The 27,243-nt window shown below is 37.7% G+C and overlaps 1 protein-coding gene and 1 non-coding gene across 2 annotated transcripts; both read right to left on the bottom strand.

Moving 5' to 3' along the window:
* Positions 1 to 13,091: 13,091 nt before the first annotated feature.
* Positions 13,092 to 13,199, bottom strand: LOC148567915 (small nucleolar RNA R71). Its single transcript, XR_015881892.1, has one exon. It is a non-coding gene; the product is annotated as a small nucleolar RNA R71 (small nucleolar RNA).
* A 9,042-nt stretch (positions 13,200 to 22,241) lies between these two features.
* Positions 22,242 to 23,022, bottom strand: LOC110271083 (zinc finger BED domain-containing protein RICESLEEPER 2-like). Its single transcript, XM_021121192.2, has 2 exons — positions 22,389 to 23,022; positions 22,242 to 22,303 (listed from the first exon to the last, which is right to left on the bottom strand). The coding sequence occupies exons 1-2, from the start codon at positions 23,020 to 23,022 to the stop codon at positions 22,242 to 22,244; spliced, it is 696 nt and encodes a 231-aa protein (XP_020976851.1).
* Positions 23,023 to 27,243: the final 4,221 nt, after the last annotated feature.

Below are 27,243 nucleotides of genomic sequence, written 5' to 3'. Positions count from 1 at the left end.
GGCCTATATCTGAAAAACAGAAAATATATACGGAATGAGAATCCCCAACCCATGGGCTCCCAGTACGGTAAAAGTGCCAAATAAATACAATGCACTATAATAAGAACTCACTGAGCATCTTAATCTTCCTTTCATCAATTATTCACCCTAAGTTTTCACTAATCCAGGAATTAGGCAACTGTCTTAGGGATACTAAGTCTAATTATATTTCTCATCTTTCCAACTTTTCAAACTTTTCATCTTCCAATTAAGAACAGATCCATAACCAGAACCAGCACCAACACTAGCACCAACTAATTCGACTTAGTGATTCTATATAAATACCTCATATCTTCACTTGGAGCAAGTGAAATCACTTCATTGCGCCTTCCCAAGGAATTCAATTTATCTCATTCAATATTCATCATTGTTAATTAATCATTCCATCATTTCATTTCCAACAAGGAAAGCCCCAACGTCAACCGACACCAGCATGACGGATCTCTCAGTTGTACAAATACAAGCAATGCAAAGAAGTAATACACAAGTAAGGCAAGCAATACCAGTAGTATTTAGTCATATAACATAGTCCATTAGGCAAATTGATACAATTAGGCACACCCAAATAAATCAAACATATACAAATGATATATGCCTGTCCTATGGCCAATGATATCATCTGCCCATTATATAGCCAAACCCGACACATCTGGTAGCTAACCCGGATATCGTGTCTCAACACGAAGGGAATCCTCAACCTTTTAGGAGAAAATTCTCAACCTCCCACTCAGAGATAGACTGTGATGTGACATTAGAGATTCCTCACCTAACTCAATCATACCACAGCTAGGAATCAAATTGAAGGGAATCCGTAACCTTCTCCATTCAATCTTCGGATGTAGCAAGAGAGGAAATCTTAAATCCCACTTGCCCACCGTAACAAGAGAGGGAATCCTCAATCTCATCTTGTCCATTACAGAAAGAGAGAGAATCCTTTATCTCAGCTTGCCTATCAATGAGCGGGGATCTAACCACTGTCCTCACCATTTAAAACACATTTCAATTCAACACAAGCAAACATACCCACAATCCGAATTAATCATTACAAAATTAAATCAAAGGGAATCCTCGACCTTTTATTTCACATAAAGTTCTTATTCCTGATAAAAAATTGGCTACATAATTAAGACATCCTAAAAATTTTTGTAGTTATTTTTTGTCAATAATTTCATCCGAAAATTTTCCTACAAATTCAATAGATCTTTTAATTAGAGTAATCGTTTCTTGGAAAATTTCATACCCTAAAAACCTTACTCTTGTTATAAATATTTTCATTTTCCTTTCAGACAAGACAAGACCATTTTCTTTTATAATATTAATGAATTTTTCTAGGTGGTGAATATGTTGGTTTATTCCCTTAGAGTATACAAGTACATCGTCTAAATAAACTATGGTAAAATCTACATATGAATAAAAAATAGTATTCATAATTTCTTGAAATTCACTTGGTGCATTTTTTAATCATTGGGGCATTACATTCCATTCATAATGCCCAAAGTGTAACACCCTAATATTTAAATCCTTATGCTCGAGTCATAAGTCAATGATAATAAGGTGGTACGACCCTCAAGGTGGATTATAATACATACATATATATAATTGGAGGGAGTTATTAAACGAGAAGTCTGAATAGGAGAATAATAAAATCACGAACCGAAATGCTCACGTGTCGATAAAAACGAAAAGTAAAGTGCGTTCGGAAAGCAATAAGCAATAAAACATTAATATATATATATATATATATATATATATATATATATATATATATATATATATATATATATAAACAGAGTCTAATGATCTTGACCATGTCTCAGATGAACCACAACTCACTGCTGAGCACTTGGTCCTATATCTGAAAAACAGAGAATATATACAGAATGAGAATTCCAACCCATGGGCTCCCAGTACGGTAAAAGTGCCAAATAAATACAATGCACTATAATAAGAACTCACTAAGCATCTTAATCTTCCTTTCATCAATTATTCTCCCTAGGTTTTCACTAATCCATGAATTAGGCAACTGTCCTAGGGATACTAAGTCTAATTATATTTCTCATCTTTCCAACTTTTCAAACTTTCCATCTTCCAATTTAGAACATATCCATAACTAGAACCAGCACCAGCACCAGCACCAACTAATTCGACTTAGTGATTCTATATCAATACCTCATATCTTCACCTGGAGCAAGTGAAATCACTTTATTGCGCCTACCCAAGGAATTCAATTTATCTCATTCAATATTCATCATTGTTAATTAATCATTCCATCATTTCATTTCCAACAAGGAAAGACCCCAACGTCAACCGACACCAGCATGACGGATCTCTCAGTTGTACAAATACAAGCAATGCAAAGAAGTAATACACAAGTAAGGCAAGTAATACAAGTAGTATTTAGTCATATAACATAGTCCATTAGGCAAAATGATACAATTAGGCACACCCAAATAAATCAAACATATACAAATGATATATGCATGTCCTATGGCCAATGATATCATCTATCCGTTATATAGCCAAACCCGACACATTTGGTAGCTAACCCAGATATCGTATCTCAACACGAAGGGAATCCTCAAGAATCTGCAATTGAGTTGATAGTTCTCTCTCCCATATCGTGCAAACGAGCTAACTCTGTTTCCGATACCAAGTCTATTCAAGTTCACTCTTAGATTTCTCTAGGTCTTTCTCAAGAGCAATTCCAATATCAAGTTCACTGATAAACCACTATTTTATAGTTTATAATGTGCTTAATTGTGTGGTTTTTTCATGCTCTTCACCCACTTATTCATATGATTAGCATGCATTTATATTTCCTTCCTAAAATTATTACATGATTGAAAACTTGCTTCCTAGAGACTTTTAATTACGTATTTTAATTCTCCTTTATTCCATTCGATGCCGTGATCTGTGTGTCAAGTGTTTCAGGCTTTATAGGGCATGAATGAGTTGGAGATTAGAAAGGAAGCTTGCAAAAATGGAAGTAACACAAGAAATTAAGGAGATGACCAGCGAGAAGTGACGCGGCCGCATGGCTCGCGCGACTGCGCGAAAGAGAGGAAATCGCAGTGACGCGGACGCATGGCTCACGCGACCGCACAGATTGGAATAACACAAGTGACGCGGAGGCATGGACGATGCGCTCGCGTGGCAAAGCAAAACGGCGAATGACGCGTCCGCATGAATGACGCGATCGCGTGATGTGTGTGATCTGCATAATCTGCAGAATTCGCTGGGGGCGATTTTGGGCTCTGTTTTGACCCCGTTTTTGGCCCAGAAAAGCATACTAGAGCCAGAGAACATGCAGAAACCAAAGACAACATTCATTCTACACAATTTTAGTTTTTAGATCTAGTTTTACTCCTCCTCTAGGTTTTCTCTCTACACATTCATAGTTCCTAGGATTTTTATTTCTATTGCTTTTTACATTGGGATATTGAGAAGAGTTATTACCTCATCAAGACTTCGTCATTCTAGTTCGTTTTCTTTACTTGGCTTTACTCTTCCATGTCCTTTAATTTACTCAATTTTACTATTGGATTATTTTAGAATTTATTAATACAAGAATTACTTTTAATTTTAATTGATTCCTTTGAGTTTTATTTATCATGTCTTTCTTTAATTCCCTTTCCTATGTTATGAGTTCTATATTCACAATGAGCGAGTAGTTCCCTAACTTGATGGGGAGTTGATTGAAAGGAACCCTTGGGTTGGAATACTCAAAAGAGAAATTGTAATTGGGTTTATTGTTGGATTGCCCTCTAGTCACTGACACTAATCCTTTTCAATTGAGCATATTGGAACTTGTGAATAGAAATAGCATTCCAACTTGTTTGACTTTCCCTTACCTAGTAAGGGATAACTAACAGAACAACCTTCAATTATCAATTAATCTTGAGAGTACTTCAACAAGAATAGGGCTTCTAACTAATCTACTCCCAGTCAAGGCTTTTATTCAAATTATTTAATTTCTCTAATTTAAATTCCTATTTATTCAACTCAAACCCTTTTTAAAAATATCTGATTAATAAACTAGCACACCTTTCTGCAACTCGTTGGGAGACGACCTGTGATTCATACTCCCAGTATTTTAATCTTAATTTTTGTGACAACCTTCTAAATTGATAAGCGGAATTCTGGATGGTTGAGAACTATACTTGCAACGCATATCTTATAACAATTCTTGACTCGCCAATTTCCGCCACGTCAATTTTTGGCGCCGTTGCCGGGGAGTTGCAATAGAGTGCTAAGTTATTGATTGGAATTTATTTATTTGCATTTTATTTTATTTTTATAATATGAGCTGCTTGTTTCTTGCATTAGATGACGCGTTCACTTCCTGATCTAAGCTTGCCAGTATTTGATCCTGAGATTGAAAGAACTATTTCATGAATAAGGCAAGCTCGGCATCGGTTAGTCCTCTGTGAGGGCGGATCTGAAACGTCACTTGAGAAAGAAACCAGCCCTCATTCTACTGATTCGGTTGATTTACGTGAAGATGACATGGCAGCACCTAGGAGAGTTACTATCCAGGAGGCTGGAGCCCCTAATTTTACAATGCAACCGTTTCAAGTGCATCACCCAGAGGTGGCTACAGACTTTAAAATAAAGACTACACTGCTCAATTTGATGCCCAAGTTTCATGGCTTACCTGCTCAAGAGCCTATCAAGCACCTGAGAGATTTCCAAGCAGCCTGTTCTACTGTCAGGCGTGATGGTGCAGATGAAACTTCAATTTTGTTGAAAGCTTTCCCGTTTTCTCTTGAGGGAAAGGTGAGATAGTGGTACTACACTCAACCCGCAGCAACTGTATCCAACTGGGATACACTTAGAAGAGAATTTTTGGAAAAATTCTTTCCAGCTAAAGTTACTGATAAACTGAGGAAAGATATTTCCATGATTGTTCAGGATGAATCCGAGACTCTCTATGAATACTGGGAGCACTTCAATAATCTTCTGGAAGCATGCCCCCACCATATGATTGACAAGATAGTGTTACTCGGTTACGTCACACAGGGCATGAGGCCCCAAGATAAGACCACATTAGAGAGTGCTAGCAATGGGTCTATGAAAAAGTACAAGACCACTGATAAGGCATGGCAATTGATCAGCGACTTAGCTGAATCTACTCGAAATCATAGGCAGAAACAAATCCGTTCAAAAGCCGTTGCAGAAGTATCCTCTAGCAGAGAGACTGCTGCTCTAACTCAGAGTATCTGTGAAATGACCAACTTGCTGAAGCAGATGCAATTGAACCAACAACAAGTTCAGCAAGCCCAACTGCCTCCACCACAGCAAAGCCAACAGTTAGTCCTCCAGAGAGTTTACGGAATCTGTACTGATTATAGCCCTTATACTGATGAATGTCCGCAGCTCCAGCAGGAAGACAACACCGTAGCAGCCACTCATAATTTCTATGACCGCCCCAATCAAGGGTACAATCAAGGTGGCAGTTACAACCACGGATGGCAGGACAATTCTAACCAAAATTGGAGGGACAACAACAACAACAGAGGAGGCAGAGACAATCAGGGAAATTAGAGGTGGCACAATAACAACAACAGGCAGCAGAACCAGAACCAGCCTTACAAAGCACCTCACCTGAGGCAATCCCAAGGACCACAGAATACCCAACAGCAGACCTCTCAATTTACTTATCCTTCTTCATCTTCTAATGACGACTTACTACAATATATTGATCAGAGACAACAGACCATGGAAAATAACCTTTATGCTACACTAAATGGTCTGAACTCTACTTTGGAAGCTCTTGTCTCACAGATTGGATCAATGAATAACTCCAATAACCAGCCTTTGAGCTCCAGTGGAATCCCCTCTCAACCATTACCCAATCCAAAGGGTGGCCTTAATGCCATCATTCTAAGGTCCGGAACCATACTGCAGGAGAGGAATCAGGAGGAGCCAAGCCCACCAGAACACACCTCAGCTGAAGAGGTGGTGGAAATAGAAGATGTTGAAGAGGAAGAGGACATACAGGACATAGATGAAAAAGAAGAAGTTCAACCACAGGAGGAAGCACCACAGGGCACAGACACTGCAGAAGACACCACTCCCATTCCATTTCCACAACTTGCAAGGAAGCCCAGGAAGCAGCTGGAACCTGATCCCAAAATGGTAGAGATATTCAAAAAGGTTGAGGTAACTGTTTCTCTTTTTGATGTTATTCAACAGGTACCTAAATATGCAAAGTTTCTAAAAGATTTATGTATACATAAAGACAAAATTAATGAATTAGAAACTATTCCTTTAGGAAGTTCCATATCTGCTTTAATGGGAGGTTTACCTGAAAAGTGTAGTGACCCAGGTCCATGTATGGTTAATTGTACTATTGGTGGTGTAGTATTTTCTGACTGCATGTGTGATTTAGGAGCATGTGTGAGTATAATGCCTTTGTCTATATATGATATTTTGAGGCTCCCTCCCTTAAAAAGGTCGGCAGCTCGTTTTGTGTTAGCAGATAAAAGCATTATTACAGTGGCTGGAGTTGCTGAAGATGTATTAGTGGGCATTAAGGGGCTCACATTTCCCATTGATTTTTATATCCTGGGGATGCCCCAAAATGATTCAGAGAAGCTCATAATTCATAATTTTAGTTTTAGATGTAGTTTTTAGAGAGAGAGGTTCTCTCCTCTCTCTTAAAATTTAGGATTTTAGGATTCCTTTTAATTTTATTACTTCAAATACCAGGTCCAATATTTTCCTTTAATTAATGTCTCACTTCTATTTTTAATTATTCCAATTCTCTTACTTGTTAATGTTCCAATTTATCTTATGAACCTTTCCATGTTAAGATTTGAATGTTTTATTTAATATATTTTGAGGTATTTCAGTTTATGATTGTTTTATTTTATTTATGAATGCTTTTAATTTAATTTAGAATTTTCTCTTTTGGCTTTGGTTGAGTCATTGGAGACTCTTGAGTTATCAAACTCATTGTTGATTAAAAATTGAAATTCTTCAAGAATTAATTCGAGTTCCAATAACTCTACCCTTTCCCAAGGAAAGACTAGGACCTGAGGAATCAAAATTAATTCCTCCACTTAACTTACCTTCATAGTTAGAGGTTAACAAAGTGGGAGAAAAATCCAATTCTCATCACAATTGATAAGGATAACTAGGATAGGACTTCCAGTTCGTATACCTTGCCAAGAGTTTTATTATTTATTTAAATTAATTCCTTACAATTTACTCTCTTGTTATTTACTATTCTTACTTTTTATCATATACATTAAAAACTCCCAATTTACAAACTCATAACCAATAATAAGAACACCTCCCTGCAATTCCTTGAGAAGATGACCCGAGGTTTAAATACTCGATTATCAATTTTAAAGGGGTTTGTTACTTGTGACAACCAAAACGTTTGTAAGAAAGGTTGATTGCTTGGTTTAGTAACTATACTTGCAACGAGAGTTTACTATAACTTCTGAACCATCAATCTTCAGTTCTTCATTCACCTCTTTTAATCCTTCTGTAACTTCCAATTGAAATCTTAACTTAGAATTTCCGAAACCCTTCGAATCCTTAACAAATGTCGACAGAACCTCCCTTAAATCAAAGTTCACCACCCTTCACGGGTTTCCTCTATTCAACCTCAAGAAGATGTTAGAAGTTTCCAGTCAATGTTTTTCAATTCCGTCTTTCAAAATCAGTCATTATCATTTCAATATAAACCCATAGTTATCATAATCAAATATCATAATACTTATCTTTCAAACACTACAATTTGCACTTAATTATTATAAAACAAATTACACACTTATAATCATTTCCATAACAATTTCAAATTCAATCTAATTGTACAGCCATCACCAAACTCAATTACCCAAAACTAATAATTTGTATTAACCTGCTAGCCTTTCAGGTATTCAAACCTAAAGTATTTCTAATCATCCCTTACTACTTCTTAGGGCAACCATACTCTGTCAACGCTCCTACAAGTTTTCGCTCCGTCATTCTGATTTTTAGCCACCAAGAATCCAATTATTCATCCACATCATATTCTATTATCGGACCACAAAAATCTAGGCTCACTCTAAGCTTTCTCAATCTAATCCCAAATAATGCTTAAGTCCATCCTAAGACTTCAATCTCAATTTAGGACCCTAGCGCATTTCCAGTTGGAATCACAAGCTCATTAAATTCCTTAATCAAAATAATCACATTACCTAGGACCTCAACACAAATCATGGTACCTACTCAAGTTATCCACCCTTATCTACATTAGTTACAACCATGTGAAATCCTCATTCTTCAACAACCAATTCTACATATTTAACATATCATAAAATCCTCACTCTCAACATGACACCAACTTGCACAGACTTCCATCAATACACAATTCACAATATATGCACATTATCACACAATACATCATCATCGAAACCAGAACTTGCTCATGTATCCCATAAACTCATAACCATTCAATCATAAACATACTCATCATATTTTATACACAGTCTCAACAACAACCAACTAATTATAGACACAAACAATTTCATTCATCATAACTAAAATCAAAGGCCAATCAATGTCAAATCCAATCAAATTCAAGCCTAAGTACTATAGGTTGAGAAGTTGGCGTATGCACATGCAAGTCGAAACTAACTCCACTACTGCTCGTCATCACAATGGATTATTATCCTATGGCTTACCTGGGACAGTCTCACCATGACTTTCTAGCATCAAAGTCCATTTCTTAAACATCGTCAACATTCAAACATCATTCCCAAATCATATCCTAATCATTCAAAACCTATAACATCAATTTTCTAGTAATTTGTCATTCTCCAATTTCTACACAATCATTCAAATTCATAAACTTTTATTCCAATTAAAATCCAAACTATACCAATTCCACTTATAAGCCTCCTTTACTTTCAATAAATCTAAGTCATTAATTGATAATTCATTTGAAAATTATGATGATCATGCTTCAGCCTTACGTCACAAATAAATACCACATTCCAATACTATGTCAAGCAATTGGAATTTAATCATATTTACCCATCTCACGATTTCCTCAACCTTGTTGAGATCGGCCCTCTCCTTGATTTTTCCTGTATGGACAATCTCGGGAAATATGCCCTGGTTTCCCACAACGATAGCACAGTCCTAACTTAGTTTGTCATTGCTGGTCCGGGTGCTATCTCCCACATCTTTGGCACCGTAAATTATCCGAAGTAGCCTTCGCCTGCTTTCCTTTAACATTTTCTGAGTGGTTGTCATTTCTTCGGTAATGGTTCCAACCTTGGGAAGGCTAGGGTGCACACCCACTCCTTTTGAAGTCTAAGCCCCTCGACGCAAAACTCTTGTGTTGATCCTTTTCATGGGACTCTCGGCTGTCACTCTTCGCTATATCAGTTTTTCTACAGCACTCTTCTACCACTCGACTCTTGTTAACTAACTCCGTAAAATTTTTAACCTCAAGAGGTGCCACAGCTTGCATGATATTGTCCCTTAAACCATCTTGGTGCTTCAAATACTTCTACTCCTCATATCCTTCAAGAGCACCCTAACAAACCCTTGAGATACGGCACAACTCTTCAAATTTCCTTGTATAAGCAGCCACCGACATTGATCCTTGTTTTAATTGTAGTAGTGATGAGCGGATAATTTATACGCTTTTTGGCACTGTTTTTAGTATGTTTTTAGTAGAATCTGGTTACTTTTAGGGATGTTTTCATTAGTTTTTATGTTAAATTCACATTTCTGGACTTTACTATGAGTTTGTGTATTTTTCTGTGATTTTAGGTATTTTCTGGCTGAAATTGAGGGACTTGAGCAAAAATCAGATTCAGAGGTTGAAGAAGGACTGCTGATGCTGTTGGATTCTGACCACCCTGCACTCAAAGTGGATTTTCTGGAGCTACAGAACCCACAATGGCGCGCTTTTAATTGCGTTGGAAAGTAGACATCCAGGGCTTTCCAGAAATATATAATAGTCTATACTTTGGCCAAGTTTAGACGACGTAAAAGGGCGTTGAACGCCAGTTCTACGCTGCTGTCTGGAGTTAAACGCCAGAAACACGTCACAAGCCAGAGTTGAATACCAGAAATACGTTACAAACTGGCGTTCAACTCCAAGATTGACCTCTACACATGTAACATTCAAGCTCAGCCCAAGCACACACCAAGTGGGCCCCGGAAGTGGATTTATGCATCAATTACTTACTTCTGTAAACCCTAGTAACTAGTTTATTATAAATAGGACTTTTACTATTGTATTAGACATCTTTGATCAGTTTTATGCTATCTTAGACTTTCATGGGGGCTGGCCATTCGGCCATGCCTGAACCATTATCACTTATGTATTTTCATACGTTAGAATTTCTGCACTCCATAGATTAAGGTGTGGAGTTCTGCTGTTCCTCAAAGATTAATGCAAAGTACTACTATTTTTCTATTCAATTCAACTTATTTCGCTTCTAAGATATTCATTCGCACTTCAACCTGAATGTGATGAACGTGACAATCATCATCATTCCCTATGAACGCGTGCCTGACAACCACTTCCGTTCTACCTTAGATTGAATGAGTATCTCTTGGATCTCTTAATCAGAATCTTCGTGGTATAAGCTAGATTGATGGCGGCATTCATGAGAGTCCGGAAGGTCTAAACCTTGTCTGTGGTATTCCGAGTAGGACTCTGGGATTGAATGACTGTGACGAATTTCAAACTCGCGAGTGCTGGGTGTAGTGACAGACGCAAAAAGAGGATGAATCCTATTCCAGTATGATCGAGAACCTCAGATGATTAGCCGTGCTGTGACAGAGCATTTGGACCATTTTCACAAGAGGATGGGATGCAGCCATTGACAAGGGTGATGCCTCCAGACGATTTGCCATGCAGTGACAGCGCATCGGACCATTTTCCAGAGAGGATAAAAAGTAGCCATTGACAACGGTGATGTCCTTACATAAAGCCAGCCATGGAGAGGAGTAAGACTTATTGGATGAAGACAGCAGGAAAGCAGAGGTTCAGAGGAACGAAAGCATCTCTATACACTTATCTGAAATTCTCACCAATGATATACATAAGTGTTTCTATCCTTATTTTCTATCTATTTATTATTTATGTTCGAAAACTCCATAACTATTTTATATCCGCCTGACTGAGATTTACAAGGTGACCATAGCTTGCTTTATACCAACAATCTCCGTGGGATCGACCCTTACTCACGTAAGGTTTATTACTTGGATGACCCAGTGCACTTGCTGGTTAGTTGTATCAAAGTTGTGAATGAAAAACGATTTATTAAGACGTGCGTACAGAGTTTCTGGCGCCGTTGCCTGAGATCACAATTTCGTGCACCAAGTAGCTCCAATTCCTTAGCTTGTCTTGTAGAGTCCGAGAAGTATTTCTTGTAAAACTCTCCTCTGATCATCTCCCAGGTAATCACCTCATACTCATTCCCTTGCTGCAGCAGACGGTGAGCTCCTTGCTACCAGTGTTTCACTTCTCCAATCAACTGATATGCAGCGAATTCCACCAATTGACTCTCAGGTGCATGTTGCACTTGCATTGCCCTTTCTATTGCTTGGAACCAATTATCGACTTTCGTCGAATCAGTTGAATCCTTGAATATTAGGGGATTGACCTTTAGAAAGGTTGCAAAAGTCATTGAACCTCCATCAGTTGAGTTTCCTCCAAGTCCGTTACCATTCCCATTCATCATTTCCATAGCTTGGTTTGTAGCCGTAGTATTTGCATTCATAGCGTTCATAAGAGTGGTCATAACAGCCAATAGCGTAGCTTGGTTATCCCTCGGTGTGCCTTCCTCATTTTCTCTCCGTGCCCGGGTTTGAAAATTTCAAGTTTGTTACTTACTTGTTAAGAAAGATTCAAACTTTAAGTTCTAGAATCATATCTTGTGATTTCTTGTGAATCAAGTCATTAATTGTAATTTTAAAAAAATCAAATCTTTTTCAAAACTAATTTCAATCACATCTTTTCAAAAATATCTTTCTATCTTATCTTTTTCAAAATCATATATTTTTCAAAAATTTGATTTTAAAATATCTTTTCTAACTTCTTATCTTCTTATCTTTTGAAAATTGATTTTCAAATTTGTTTCAACTAACTAACTAACTTTTTGTTTGTTTCTTATCTCTTTCAAAACCACCTAACTAACTCTCTCTCTCTCTAATTTTCGAAAATATCTTCCCTCTTTTTCAAAATTTTTTTTAATTAACTAATTATTTTAATTTTTGATTTTAATTTTCAAAAATTACTAACCTTTTTCAAAAACAATTTTCGAAAATCACTAACTCTTTTTCAAAAAAGTAATTTTCAAAAATTCTCTCTCTCTCATCTCCTTCTATTTATTTATTTATTTACTAACATCTCTTCCTCACTCACCAAAAATCCGAACTCTCTCTCTCTCTGAGTTCAAATTTTCTCTTCTTCTTTTTTTCTACTCACATAAGGGAACCTCTATACTTGGGTAAAAAGAATCCCTATTATTATTATTTTTCTGTTCCCTCTTTTTCATATGAGCAGGAGGAAGGACAAGAATATTCTTGTTGAAGCAGATCCAGAACCTGAAAGGACTCTGAAGAGGAAACTAAGAGAAGCTAAATTACAACAATCCAGCAAGCACCTTTCAGAAATTTTCGAACAGGAAGAGGAGATGGCAGCCAAAAATAATAATAATGCAAGGAGGATGCTTGGTGACTTTACTGCACCTAATTCCAATTTACATGGAAGAAGCATCTCCATTCCTGCCATTGGAGCAAATAATTTTGAGCTTAAACCTCAATTAGTTTCTCTGAGGCAGCAGAACTGCAAGTTTCATGGACTTCTATCTGAAGATCCTTTTCAGTTCTTAACTGAATTCTTGCAGATCTGTGATACTGTTAAGACTAATGGAGTAGATCCTGAAGTCTACAGGCTCATGCTTTTCCCTTTTGCTGTGAGAGACAGAGCTAGAATATGGATGGACTCTCAACCTAAGGATAGCCTGAACTCTTGGGATAAGCTGGTCAAGGCTTTCTTAGCCAAGTTCTTTCCTCCTCAAAAGCTGAGTAAGCTTAGAGTGGATGTTCAAACCTTCAGACAGAAAGGAGGTGAATCCCTCAATGAAGCCTGGGAGAGATACAAAGAACTGACCAAAAAGTGTCCTTCTGACATGCTTTCAGAATGGACCATCCTGGATATATTCTATGATGGTCTATCTGAATTGGCTAAAATGTCATTGGATAATTCTGCAGGTGGATCCATTCACCTAAAGAAAATGCCTGCAGAAGCTCAAGAACTCATTGACATGGTTGCTAATAACCAGTTCATGTATACTTCTGAGAGGAATCCTGTGAGTAATGGGACGCCTATGAAGAAGGGAGTTCTTGAAATTGATACTCTGAATGCCATATTGGCTCAGAATAAAATATTGACTTAGCAAGTCAATATGATTTCTCAGAGTCTGAATGGAATGCAAGCTGCATCCAACAGTACTCAAGAGGCATCTTCTGAAGAAGAAGCTTATGATCCTGAAAACCCTGCAATAGCAAAGGTGAATTACATGGGTGAACCTTATGGAAACACCTATAACCCCTCATGGAGAAATCACCCAAATCTCTCATGGAAGGATCAACAAAAGCCTCAACAAGGCTTTAATAATGGTGGAAGAAATAGGTTTAACAGTAGTAAACCTTTTCCATCATCCACTCAGCAACAGATAGAGAACTCTGAACAAAATACCTCTAATTTAGCAAACTTAGTCTCTGATCTATCTAAGGCCACTGTAAGTTTCATGAATGAAACAAGGTCCTCCATTAGAAATTTGGGGGCACAAGTGGAACAACTGAGTAAAAGAGTCACTGAAATCCCTCCTAGTACTCTCCCAAGCAATACAGAAGAAAATCCAAAAGGAGAGTGCAAGGCCATTGAAATGACCATCATGGCCGAAACCACCAAAGAGGAGGAGGACGTGAATCCCAAGGAGGAAGACCTCCTGGGACGTCCAGTGATCAATAAGGAGTTTCCCTCTGAGGAACCAAAGGAATCTGAGGCTCATCTAGAGACCATAGAGATTCCATTAAATCTCCTTATGCCATTCATGAGCTCTGATGAGTATTCCTCTTCTAAAGAGAATGAGGATGTTACTGAGGAGCAAGTTACCAAGTACCTTGGTGCAATCATGAAGCTGAATGCCAAATTATTTGGTACTGAGACTTGGAAGGATGAACCTCCCTTTTTCACCAATGAACTAAGTGATCTGGATCAACTGACATTGCTTCAGAAGAAACAGGATCCTAGAAAGTTCCTAATACCTTGTACCATAGGCACCATGATCTTTGAAAAGGCTCTGTGTGACCTTGGTTCAGGGATAAACCTCATGCCCCTCTCTGTAATAGAGAAACTGGGAATCTTTGGGGTGCAAGCTACTAAAATCTCATTAGAGATGGCAGACAATTCAAGAAAACAGGCTTATGGACAAGTAGAGGACGTGTTAGTAAAGGTTGAAGGCCTTTACATCCCTGCTGATTTCATAGTCCTAGATACTGGGAAGGATGAGGATGAATCCATCATCCTTGGAAGGCCCTTCCTAGCCACAGCAAGAGCTGTGATTGATGTTGACAGAAGTGAACTAGTCCTTCAATTGAGTGAGGACTCCCTTGTGTTTAACACTCGAGGTCATCCTTCTGTAAACATGGAGAGGAAGCATAAAAAGCTTCTCTCAAAACAGAGTCAACCAGAGCCCCCATAGTCAAGCTCTAAGTTTGGAGTTGGGAGGCCACAACCAAACTCTAAGTTTGTTGTTGAACTCCCAAATCCAAACTCTAAGTTTGGTGTTGGGAAGTCTCAACAATGCTCTGAACATCTGTGAGGCTCCATCAGAGCCCACTGTCAAGCTATTGACATTAAAGAAGCGCTTGTTGGGAGGCAACCCAATTTTTATTTATCTAATTTTATTTTTTCTATTCTTTCATGTTTTATCAGGTTCATGATCATGTGGAGTCACAAAATAAATATAAAAATTGAAAATGGAATCAAAAATAGCAGAAGAAAAATCACACCCTGGAGGAAGACCTTACTGGCATTTAAACGCCAGTAAGAAGCATCTGGCTGGCGTTCAACGCCAGAACCGAGCATGGTTCTGGCGCTGAACGCCCAAAATGGGCAGCATCTGGGCGTTTGAACACCAGAATTACACCCTAGAGAAGAGCTGGCGCTGAACGCCCAGAACAAGCATGGTTCTGGCGTTCAACGCCAGAAATGGGCAACAAATGGGCGTTCAACGCCCAGAACAAGCACCAATCTGGCGCTGAACGCCCAGAGTTGTGTGCAAGGGAATTTTGCATGCCCAATTTGGTGCAAGGTTGTAAATCCTTGAACACCTCAGGATCTGTGGACCCCACAGGATCACCTCAGGATCTGTGGACCCCACAGGATCCCCATCTACCTCCACTCACTTCTTCTCACCCCTCTTTTACACAATCCCATAAACACTCTTCCCCAAAACTCTTCACCAATCACCTCAATCTCTCTTCCCTATCACCACTTTACCACTCACATCCATACACCCACCCACCTTCAAAATTCAACATCTCTTTCCCACCCAATCCCACCCATATGGCCGAATACACACATCCCTCCATCTCCTCCATATCTTCTTCTTCTTCATCTATTCTTTCTTCTTTTGCTCGAGGGCGAGCAATATTCTAAGTTTGGTGTGGTAAATGCATAGCTTTTTTGTTTTTCCATAACCATTAATGGCACCTAAAGCTAGAGAAACCTCAAGAAAGAGAAAAGGGAAGCAATTGCTTCCACCTCTGAGCCATGGGAGATGGAAAGATTCATCTCACAAGCCCATCACTAAGAAAAGGATGGAGCAAACAAGAGAGCACATTCATGGATCGCAACAGGCACATGAAGAAGCTCATCATCAAGAAACCCCTGAGATGCACTTTTCTCCACAAAACTATTGGGAGCAAATCAACACCTCCCTAGGAGAATTAAGTTCCAACATGGGACAATTAAGGGTGGAACATCAAGAGCACTCCATCATCCTTCATGAAATTAGAGAAGATCAAAAAGCAATGAGGGAGGAGCAACAAAGACAAGGAAGAGACATAGAAGAGCTCAAGGACATCATTGGTTCCTCAAGAAGGAAACGCCACCATCACTAAGGTGGACTCATTCCTTGTTCTTACATTCTCTGTTTTTCGTTTTCTCTATGTTAAGTGCTTATCTATGTTTGTGTCTTATTACATGATCATTAGTATTTAGTAACTTTGTCTTAAAGTTATGAATGTCCTATGAATCCATCACATCTCTTAAATGAAAAATGTTTTAATTCAAAAGAACAAGAAGTACATGAGTTTCGAATTTATTCTTGAACTTAGTTTAATTATATTGATGTGGTGACAATGCTTCTTGTTTTCTGAATGAATGCCTGAACAGTGCATATGTCTTTTGAAGTTGTTGAGAATGTTAAATATGTTGGCTCTTGAAAGAATGATGACAAGGAGACATGTTATTTGATAATCTGAAAAATGATAAAAATGATTCTTGAAGCAAGAAAAAATAGTGAATACAAAGCTTGCAGAAAAAAAAAAGAAAAAAGGCGAAAAAAATTAGAAAAAGAAAAAGCAAGCAGAAAAAGCCAAAAGCTCTTAAAACCAAGAGGCAAGAGCAAAAAGCCAGTAACCCTTAAAACCAAAAGGCAAGGGTAAATAAAAAGGATCCCAAGGCTTTGAGCATCAGTGGATAGGAGGGCCTAAAGGAATAAAATCCTGGCCTAAGCGGCTAAACCAAGCTGTCCCTAACCATGTGCTTGTGGCGTGAAGGTGTCAAGTGAAAACTTGAGACTGAGCGGTTAAAGTCAAGGTCCAAAGCAAAAGAAGAGTGTGCTTAAGAACCTTGGACACCTCTAATTGGGGACTTTAGCAAAGCTGAGTCACAATCTGAAAAGGTTCACCCAATTATGTGTCTGTGGCATTTATGTATCCGGTGGTAATACTGGAAAACAAAGTGCTTAGGGCCACGGCCAAGACTCATAAAATAGCTGTGTTCAAGAATCATCATACTGAACTAGGAGAATCAATAATACTATCTAAACTCTGAGTTCCTATAGATGCCAATCATTCTGAACTTCAATGGATAAAGTGAGATGCCAAAATAATTCAAGAGGCAAAAAGCTACAAGTCCCGCTCATTTAATTGGAGCTATGTTTTATTGATAGTTTGGAATTTATAGTATATTCTCTTCTTTTTATCCTATTTGATTTTCAGTTGCTTGGGGACAAGCAACAATTTAAGTTTGGTGTTGTGATGAGCGGATAATTTATACGCTTTTTGGCACTGTTTTTAGTATATTTTTAGTAGAATCTGGTTACTTTTAGGGATGTTTTCATTAGTTTTTATGTTAAATTCACATTTCTGGACTTTACTATGAGTTTGTGTATTTTTCTGTGATTTCAGGTATTTTCTGGCTGAAATTGAGGGACTTGAGCAAAAATCAGATTCAGAGGTTGAAGAAGGACTGCTGATGCTGTTGGATTATGACCTCCCTGCACTCAAAGTGGATTTTCTGGAGCTATAGAACTCAAAATGGCGTGCTTCCAATTGCGTTGGAAAGTGGACATCCAGGGCTTTCCAGAAATATATAATAGTCTATACTTTGGCCAAGTTTAGATGACGTAAATGGGCGTTGAACACCAGTTCTACGCTGCTGTCTGGAGTTAAACGCCAGAAACACGTCACAAGCCAGAGTTGAACGCCAGAAATACGTTACAAACTGGCGTTCAACTCCAAGATTGACCTCTACACGTGTAACATTCAAGCTCAGCCCAAGCACACACCAAGTGGGCCCCGGAAGTGGATTTATGCATCAATTACTTACTTCTGTAAACCCTAGTAACTAGTTTATTATAAATAGGACTTTTTACTGTTGTATTAGACATCTTTGATCAGTTTTATGCTATCTTAGACTTTCATGGGGGCTGGCCATTCGGCCATGCCTGAACCATTATCACTTATGTATTTTCATACGGTAGAGTTTCTGCACTCCATAGATTAAGGTGTGGAGCTCTGCTGTTCCTCAAAGATTAATGCAAAGTACTACTGTTTTTCTATTCAATTCAACTTATTCCGCTTCTAAGATATTCATTCGCACTTCAACCTGAATGTAATGAACATGACAATCATCATCATTCCCTATGAACGCGTGCCTGACAACCACTTCCGTTCTACCTTAGATTGAATGAGTATCTCTTGGATCTCTTAATCAGAATCTTCGTGGTATAAGCTAGATTGATGGCGGCATTCATGAGAGTCCGGAAGGTCTAAACCTTGTCTGTGGTATTCCGAGTAGGACTCTGGGATTGAATGACTGTGACGAACTTCAAAATCGCGAGTGCTGGGCGTAGTGACAGACGCAAAAGGAGGATGAATCCTATTCCAGTATGATCGAGAACCTCAGATGATTAGTTGTGCTGTGACAGAGCATTTGGACCATTTTCACAAGAGGATGGGATGTAGCCATTGACAAGGTTGATGCCTCTAGACGATTAGCCATGCAGTGACAGCGCATCAGACCATTTTCCAGAGAGGATAAAAAGTAGCCATTGACAACGGTGATGTCCTTACATAAAGGCAGCCATGGAAAGGAGTAAGACTTATTGGATGAAGACAGCAGGAAAGTAGAGGCTCAGAGGAACGAAAGCATTTCTATACACTTATCTGAAATTCTCACCAATGATATACATAAGTGTTTCTATCCTTATTTTCTATCTATTTATTATTTATGTTCGAAAACTCCATAACTATTTTATATCCGCCTGACTGAGATTTACAAGGTGACCATAGCTTGCTTCATACCAACAATCTCCGTGGGATCGACCCTTACTCACGTAAGGTTTATTACTTGGACGACCCAGTGCACTTGCTGGTTAGTTGTATCGAAGTTGTGAATGAAAAATGATTTATTAAGACGTGCGTACAGAGTTTCTGGCGCCGTTGCCTGAGATCACAATTTCGTGCACCAAGTAGCTCTAATTCCTTAGCTTGTCTTGTAGAGTCCGAGAAGTATTTCTTGTAAAACTCTCCTCTGATCATCTCCCAGGTAATCACTTCATACCCATTCCCTTGCTGCAGCAGACGGTGAGCTCCTTGCTACCAGTGTTGCACTTCTCCAATCAACTGATATGCAGCGAATTCCACCAATTGACTCTCAGGTGCATGTTGCACTTGCATTGCCCTTTCTATTACCTGGAACCAATTATCGACTTTCGTCAAATCAGTTGAACCCTTGAATATTAGGGGATTGACCTTTAGAAAGGTTGCAAAAGTCATTGAACCTCCATCAGTTGAGTTTCCTCCAAGTCCGTTACCATTCCCATTCATCCTTTCCATAGCTTGGTTTGTAGCCGCAGTATTTGCATGCATAGCATTCATAAGAGTGGTCATAACAGCCAAGAGCGCAGCTTGGTTATCCCTCAGTGTGCCTTCCTCATTTTCTCTCTGTGTCCGGGTTCGACCGCATCCACGAGTCGTCATTTGGGTCATGTCCACACCAAACAAGCGATATTAAGGTGATCAGTCTCAATATCTCAAGTTAAGTGCTTTGAATTTTCAAAAGTATACTCATGAACTTCATGCTAAACGTATCAGTTAGATACCCTAAATAGCACAGGCACAATTTAGAGTATGCATTGAAGCATAAATAGTCCATCCCTTAGGCGCACAAGGACAAACTACTCTGATACCATAATGTAACACCTTAAAATTCAAATCCTTATGCTCGAGTCATAAGTCAATGATAATAAGGTGATATGATCCTCAAGGTGGATTATAATACATACATATATATAATTGATGGGATTAAATAAGAAGCTTGGAAAGGAGTAAAATAAAATCGCGAATCGAGAATGCTCACATATCAATGAAAATAAAAAGTAAAGTGCGTTCGGAAAGCGATAAGCAATAAAACATTAAGGTAGAATAAGATAAAGATAGGACATATATTATATATATATATATATATATATATATATATATATATATATATATATATATATATATAAACATAAGTAACTAGCCACTAGTCATGACCTGCAAAGTTTAGGCCGGCAAGAGTACAGAATTAAAATATGTTTGACAACAGAATTTTTTTATATCTCTCCCAAAAATACATTAAGGCCTCTATAGGCATGTTATAAAAGAAGTAGTTAAATACATATAAGTTTTTCAAAATAAAGAAGGAGAGATTTTAAGCAAAAGAAAAACAGAGTCCAATAGGCATGTTTTATAGCTCACTGCTGAGCACTTGGACCTGCATCTGAAAAATAGAGAATATATATAGAATGAGAACTCCCGACCCATGGGTCTCCAGTACAGTAAAAGTGCCAAATAAATACAATGCACTATAATAAGAACTCACTAAGCATATTAATCTTCCTTTCATTAATTATTCACCCTAGGTTTTCACTAAATCGTGAATTAGGCAACTGTCCTAGGGATACTAACTCTAATTTTATTTCTCATCTTTCTAACTTTCCATACTTTCCATTTTCCAATTTAAAATAGGTCCATAACCAGAACTAGCACCGATACCAGAACCAGCACTAGCACCAACTAATTCGACTTAATGATTCTGTATCAATATCTCATATCTTCACTTAGAGCAAGTGAAATCACTTCACTACATCTACCCAGAGAGTTTAATTTATCTCATTCAATATTCATCATTGTTAATTAATCATTCCATCATTTCATTTTCAACAAAAGCAACACTCAACATCAACCAACACCAGCATGAGGGACATCTCAATTGTACAAACACAAGCAATGCAAAGAAGTAATACACAAGTAAGGTTAAGTAATACAAGTAGCATTTAGTCATATAACGTAGTCAATTAGGAAAATTTATACAATTAGGCAAACCCAAACAAATTAAACAAATGCAAATGATGTATGTCTGCCCTATGGCCGATGATATCATTTGTCGGTTATATAGCCAAACCTGATATGTCCGGTAGCTAACCCAAATATCGTCTCTCAACACGAAGAGAATCATCAACCTTCTAGGAGGGAATCCTCAATCTATCACTCAGAGAGAGACTGTGATATGACAATAAAAAATCCTCAACCTAACTCAATCATACCACAGTCAGGAATCAAATTGAAGGGAATCCTCAACCTTCTCCATTCAATCACCCGATGTAGCAAGAGAGGAAATTCTTAACCTCGCTTGCCCACCGTAACAAGAGAGGAAATCGTTAACCTCATCTTTTCCATTACAGCAAGAGAGAGAATCCTCTATCTCAGCTTGCCTATCAATGAGTAGCATCCAACCACAGTCCTCACCATTTCAATTCGAAATTCATTTCAATTCAACTCAAGCAAACATACCCGCAATCCGAATTAATCATTACAGAATTAAACCAAAGAGAATCTTCAACCTTCTATTCAACTCTGTGTTGCGACAAGTGAGGGAATCCTTAACCTAAGCTCATCTACCACGACAAGAGAGGGAATCCTGAACCTCAATTTGTTTATCACAGCAAGTGAGAGAATCCTCAATCTCAGCTTGCCTTTACGTGAGCGAGATAACACCACCGTCCTCACAACACAAATCTTATTATCTCTTTAATCATAATCACAACACGAGAGAAGGAATCCTCTACCTCAACTCACCTGTTCATCCTAGGATATAGTGACCGTCACACTTCACCATCATCACCTTGTCCAAAACTTCACTCACTTATACAAGATATAACTCGGAGGGAATCTTCAACCTCCCCAATCCTCCATCATTCTCCGATTATCAATAACTTACACCCATCGCTCATTTCGCTCATTATCATCATTAGGGGTGGAAGTGGGGCGGGTAGGGGCGGGTTTTTGCCCTACTCGACCCCACCCCGGTTATGCATATACTACCCACCCCATCACTACCCGCAGGTAGTAAATTACAGAACCCGAACCCGTCCCTGCGGGTACCCGCCCCACCCCGACCCGCCCCTATAAAAATTAAATATTTTAAATTTTACCTATTCATATATAAATTAAGACAAAAATTTAAAATTCATAGATAAATTAAAATACAAATATAAAATTCATACAATGTCATTAGCTAAAATAACTTGAAATTTAAAAAAATGTTGTTAGAGCACCACAAATTTAACACCATAATAAAGAAATTATAATATTAGATATAAAATGATCTTCAACCCTTATTCTTGATCACTTTCAACATCTTCATCATCATTAAAAGTTTGCAAATCAAGATTTAAACCTGAAAATTAAAAGAGATAACAATTAACAAATTAATCGGTACTATGAAAAAAATTTACATAAATGAAGATTAATCAATATATCACCTTTATTTCCCAAAGGTGCCCACAACCAACTTTGGCCACACATCAAAGCTTCAATTATGTCTTGTTTGAGCTTTGCACGATGAGGAAAAATCACACGACCACTTGTACTAAAAGCAGATTCAGAGGCAACAATGGACACCGGAATAGCATATATATCCTTAGCTATTTTTGCAAGAACTTTAAATTTCATCTGATTGTTCTTCCACCATTTCAAAACATTAAAGTTAGGATCATTTGGAGGATGAATTTCCTCCTCAAGATAATGATCAAACTCAACATTCACATATGAACTCCTTGTCATTTTTCTTCTTTTAAGATACACCATATAATCATCACCCCCAAATAAACTTGCATTTCCACTTTCATTAAGTTCTTTTGTACCAACACTAACACCAACACTGACATGTGACACATCAGAACTCATTTTTTGAGTGTATTCATTAACCAACTCATTACACAACTGATGAATTCTATCAACTTGCTTGGAGCATTCTGTTGGATCTGGATACATTTTTTCAAATTGAAACTCAATCCCAACCATCTTGTACCTAGGGTCTAAAACAGCAGCAACACCCATAATGCCATGAATTTCATCCCAATACTTTTCAAATTTCTTCTTCAAGTTAGATGCCATATTAGCAACTAATGGTTTAGTAGAAATTTCCCATTCATCCAATGACACTTTTATTTTACAAACCAAAGTAAAATAAAGATTAGTAGTCGGAAATTTAGACCCAGAAAACAATTGAGTAACATCATAAAACAATTTCAATCTGTCATAGATTTCCTTTGCAAGTTCCCACTCCTCATTACTTGGCACAGTTTTATATTGGGGTTCCTTCTGCCTTAACCTAGAAAAGACAGCTTTATACAACAAAGCAGTTTCTAACATCAAATAAGTTGAGTTCCATCTAGTTGGGCAATCAAGAACTAATTTCCTAGTAAATTAGATCGCTGTTTTAGCACACCAACTCACAAAAGTTTCGGTCCTTTTCTGTGTTGCAGTCCAATACAATACACTACTACGAATCTTTTCTATACTTTCCTTAACAATACTTAAGCCATCCTTCACAATCAAATTCAATATATGAGCACAACAATGCATATGTAACAATTTACCCCTCAACATCAAGAATGAAGAATCTAAATGCCCCAACAGTCCATCTATCATAGCATCATTAGTAGAACAGTTATCCAATGTAACAGTGAACAATTTTCTATCAATGTTCCATTCTAACAATATTTTCATCAACGTTTCAGTGAGAACTTCACTTGTATGGGGATAAGGAACATAACAAAAGCTGAAAAGATTAACAAACATGCATGTATTTTTAGATTAACCAAGCTCAACATATGAAAACAACACAATGTATACAAGTTTATAAAATGTTTAAAGTACCTCAATAGGCGCATATGCAACTTCCACAAACTATCAATATAGTGTGTCGTGACAACCATGTATCCTTTTTCTTGGTTGGAAGTCCACATATCACTAGTTATTGCAACTCTACTATCATTTTCATCTAGTTGAAGAGTTAACTTCCGCTTCTCGTCCCCATACATCTTCAAGATGTCTTTTCTGACAGTGTTTCGACTAGGCATTTTAAATGTTGGTTGCATTGAAGCAAAAGCTCGCCTCAATTCATGGTGGTCCACACAACTCATAGGATACTCATGCAAAATAATCATTTCAGCGGCATATTTTCTTATTAATGAAGGATCAAACACAAAACCATCTTCATTCACTTTTTTGCTTTTGTGATTGTTTTGACAATGATTCAACAATTGATGATTTCCTAGAGTTTGCCACCTTTATTCTCTTACAGTATCGATCCACATGGTTCTTCAATGACTTGGTACCATTCCTCGGATTTGAACTAAGCACTCTTAACATGAGTCTTATTGTCACCTTCATTAGGAGTTGATCCTTCTGGAGTTGAGACATTATCTGTTGCTTGTGGAGTTTCTGAAGTTGGATTAGCATTACTTTGAACTTCAATTTCATTATCATTTGGAGCAACACTGCTGCTTTGTGTGTCTTCTCTAGCATTACTAGCCATGAAGTAATTTGAAAACACCTATATCAATAAAATTAAAATACATGAGGGTATAAAATTAACATAAATCATATCATAAATGCATAATTACAAAATCAGAATAAACCAAATCAGATTGAACAATTACAAAATCAGAATAAAATCAAAATTAAAAATGCATAAAAATGATAATTCAAAGCATAAATGCACAAGAACACCATGAGCATATTTCCTTAATTAAAACAGAACTCAAAGCAACAGTTTCATCATGAATGTGAAACTCATTTCAAGATGATACTGAATGAGTTACATTAAAAATTATTAATTCCATTATAATATTTAGTAATAATAAGATAATAGCCAAAGCATAGTTTATTTACACCACTTGAATGAAAAAGTAACAGCATTATTGTATTTATTATGGCTTCTAAGATATTCCACTTATAACCTTCCCAATTCCCATCTCCATTTCTAACACAGCACAAAAGTCCATAGTAGAAGTGGTAATATAAAAAAGGGATACACATAATTCAATCACAAAAATGAAAAAGAGTTGAAGTTGAAACTTGAAAGTTGAGAGTTGAAAGCACTTTATTGCTACACAAAAAAGAGTGGACTCATATCTCATTCTTGACAACTAACACAGTCATAGGTTTAAAGTCTTCCCTACTTAAAAGGGTCTTTTGTTCACACATTCTTGTTTCTTTCTTTGATCTTTGATCTTATTTTCCATCATCATCATCTTTGTGTTGTAGCCATCATCAATATCATTCATCAAATTGCAACAACAACATCAAATACATCATATCAAATATATCATATTTCCTTAGTAAGCTGTTTCAAAATCAAAATAAAGTTGTTTCAACCCACCAAACTTAGTAACAAACTCAGGAAACTACCCAAACAATCTGTTATCACCCAAAAACAAAAGAACTTCTTCTTTGTCTATTCTCATGATACATCCAAAATTAGCCAGAGATTAAATATATCAAATCATTCAAAAAGAAAAGAAAGGCTAGGATAGGGGCAAGAACTGTACCGATGCTATGCGAGGAGAATCTGGTGGAGGTGGCACGTTTCGGGACCAGGAGAGGCGCGGACGAGGCTCGATTCCGATGCAAAGGAGGCACGGGGTGGCTCGTCTAGTGCGCGGCTTGGACGCTGGAGGGAGCGCAAAGGATTTGGGACTGAGAGGTGGCGCAGAGGAGGAGCGAAGGCACAGGCGGCTTGAAGGAGACGCGGAAGAGATCGTAGAAGTATGCTGCGGAGGAGTGGTAATGAGACGATTCGACGAGTTGCGATGGCAGAGACGAGTTGCGCGAGGAGCCGAGGAGGAGCGACAGCCACAGGCGGCTTGAAGAGTTGAAGGAGACACGGAACTGGAGTGGATTCGACGGCGGCACTGGGTTGAATTGAACCGAGGCTATGGTCTTGGAGAAGAGCTTTGTGAAGTGACAAAGGGGGTTGCTAACCCTAATTGAGTGAATGACGGTGAAAACTGAGGTTATGAGAACTAACCCTAATTGCTAAAAAGTTATATATATATATATATATATGGACTCCGGGGCGGGTAGGGGTGGGTTTAGCCTGAACCCGACCCCGTCCCGCCCCGCTCATCAACCTGCCACGATTCAGACCCGCATCGCTCTGGGTCGGGTTCAAACCCGCCCCGACCAGGTAGGGGCGGGGCAGGTACCCGCCTCGCTCTGGGTCCCTATATTGCTTTAATTTTGTAATTAAGTCCTTCCTAGTGTAAAAAATATTAGAGTTAACTGAATATTTCTTCACAAATTGAAGGTATTTATAATTAAAAGCTTAATTAAATCTTTGACTGCATGTATTTTGGTAAAAATATTATATTAATTTTAATATTTTTAACATGAAAATGACGTAATTAGAAAATTAAAAGTAGTATAGGGACCTAATTGAAAGGAAAAAAGTATAAGGACCTAATAAAAAATTTGGTGAAACTTTAGGGACTAACAGAGTAATTAAACTTTTTCATAAAAATCCAATTTTAGAAATCTTCCAACTCCGAGAGCTGAGTTACGGCCCGCCGAAGTGGTCAAAAATTTGTTTTCACCAAAATGCAAAATTTATCAATTTTTCAAAGATTCACAAGCCAAATCAGTTTTAACATATCAAAAGGACCTTAACCCAATTCAAATCACATACTCACACTCAACCAAATTCAAATATACTTCATTTACTTATTTCAACCTAACTTTTATCCATGTCACATCTCAAACCTCAATTCCCAATATCCTATCAAATCATTCCAACTTTCCACACAATCATTATCAAATTTTATTCAATTTCAAGCCTCATTCACACAATACAATCATCCACTTATCATTTTTACCTTTTCCAACCTCCGGTCCAAAATACACAGCCTCCAACCCAACCCAGTATTCATCAATTCATATATAACTCATAATTACAAAATTCACTACCCAACACCAATTCCAACAATACATTAACTATGCCTCATCACACTATTCTCATCTAAATCATCAATTATCACAACATATGATCTACATATATCAAATCCATCCAAAAATACAATTCAAACTTAATCCTAGGAGCATTTAGCCTAGGAATTATCATCTCACCACGCGGTATTTAAACTTAAACCGTACCTTTAGTGACGCAGTTCACACCCAACACTTGAATTCTACACTTCAATGTTCACCCAAAAGCTCCACAAGCTAATTCTAAGTTCCCAAATGTGTACTCAAAAGCACCCAATATAGCCACCCGAGTTTTTAAAAATTAAATAATGAGTTATTTATGATTTATTATATTTGTTGATAATTTTA

Source organism: Arachis ipaensis, chromosome B4 (genome assembly GCF_059453495.1).
Source record: "Arachis ipaensis isolate K30076 ecotype BB chromosome B4, ASM5945349v1, whole genome shotgun sequence".
Taxonomy (NCBI): domain Eukaryota; kingdom Viridiplantae; phylum Streptophyta; class Magnoliopsida; order Fabales; family Fabaceae; genus Arachis; species Arachis ipaensis.
This window is presented reverse-complemented; position numbering and strand designations above follow the sequence as displayed.

Coding starts and splice junctions, on each gene's coding strand:
- LOC110271083 (XM_021121192.2), bottom strand. CDS start 23,022: ATGGCATCTAACTTGAAGAAGAAATTTGAAAAGTATTGGGATGAAATT. Junction 22,304..22,388: donor GGCACCTTTGGGAAATAAAG/GTGATATATTGA, acceptor TTTAATTTTCAG/GTTTAAATCTTGATTTGCAA.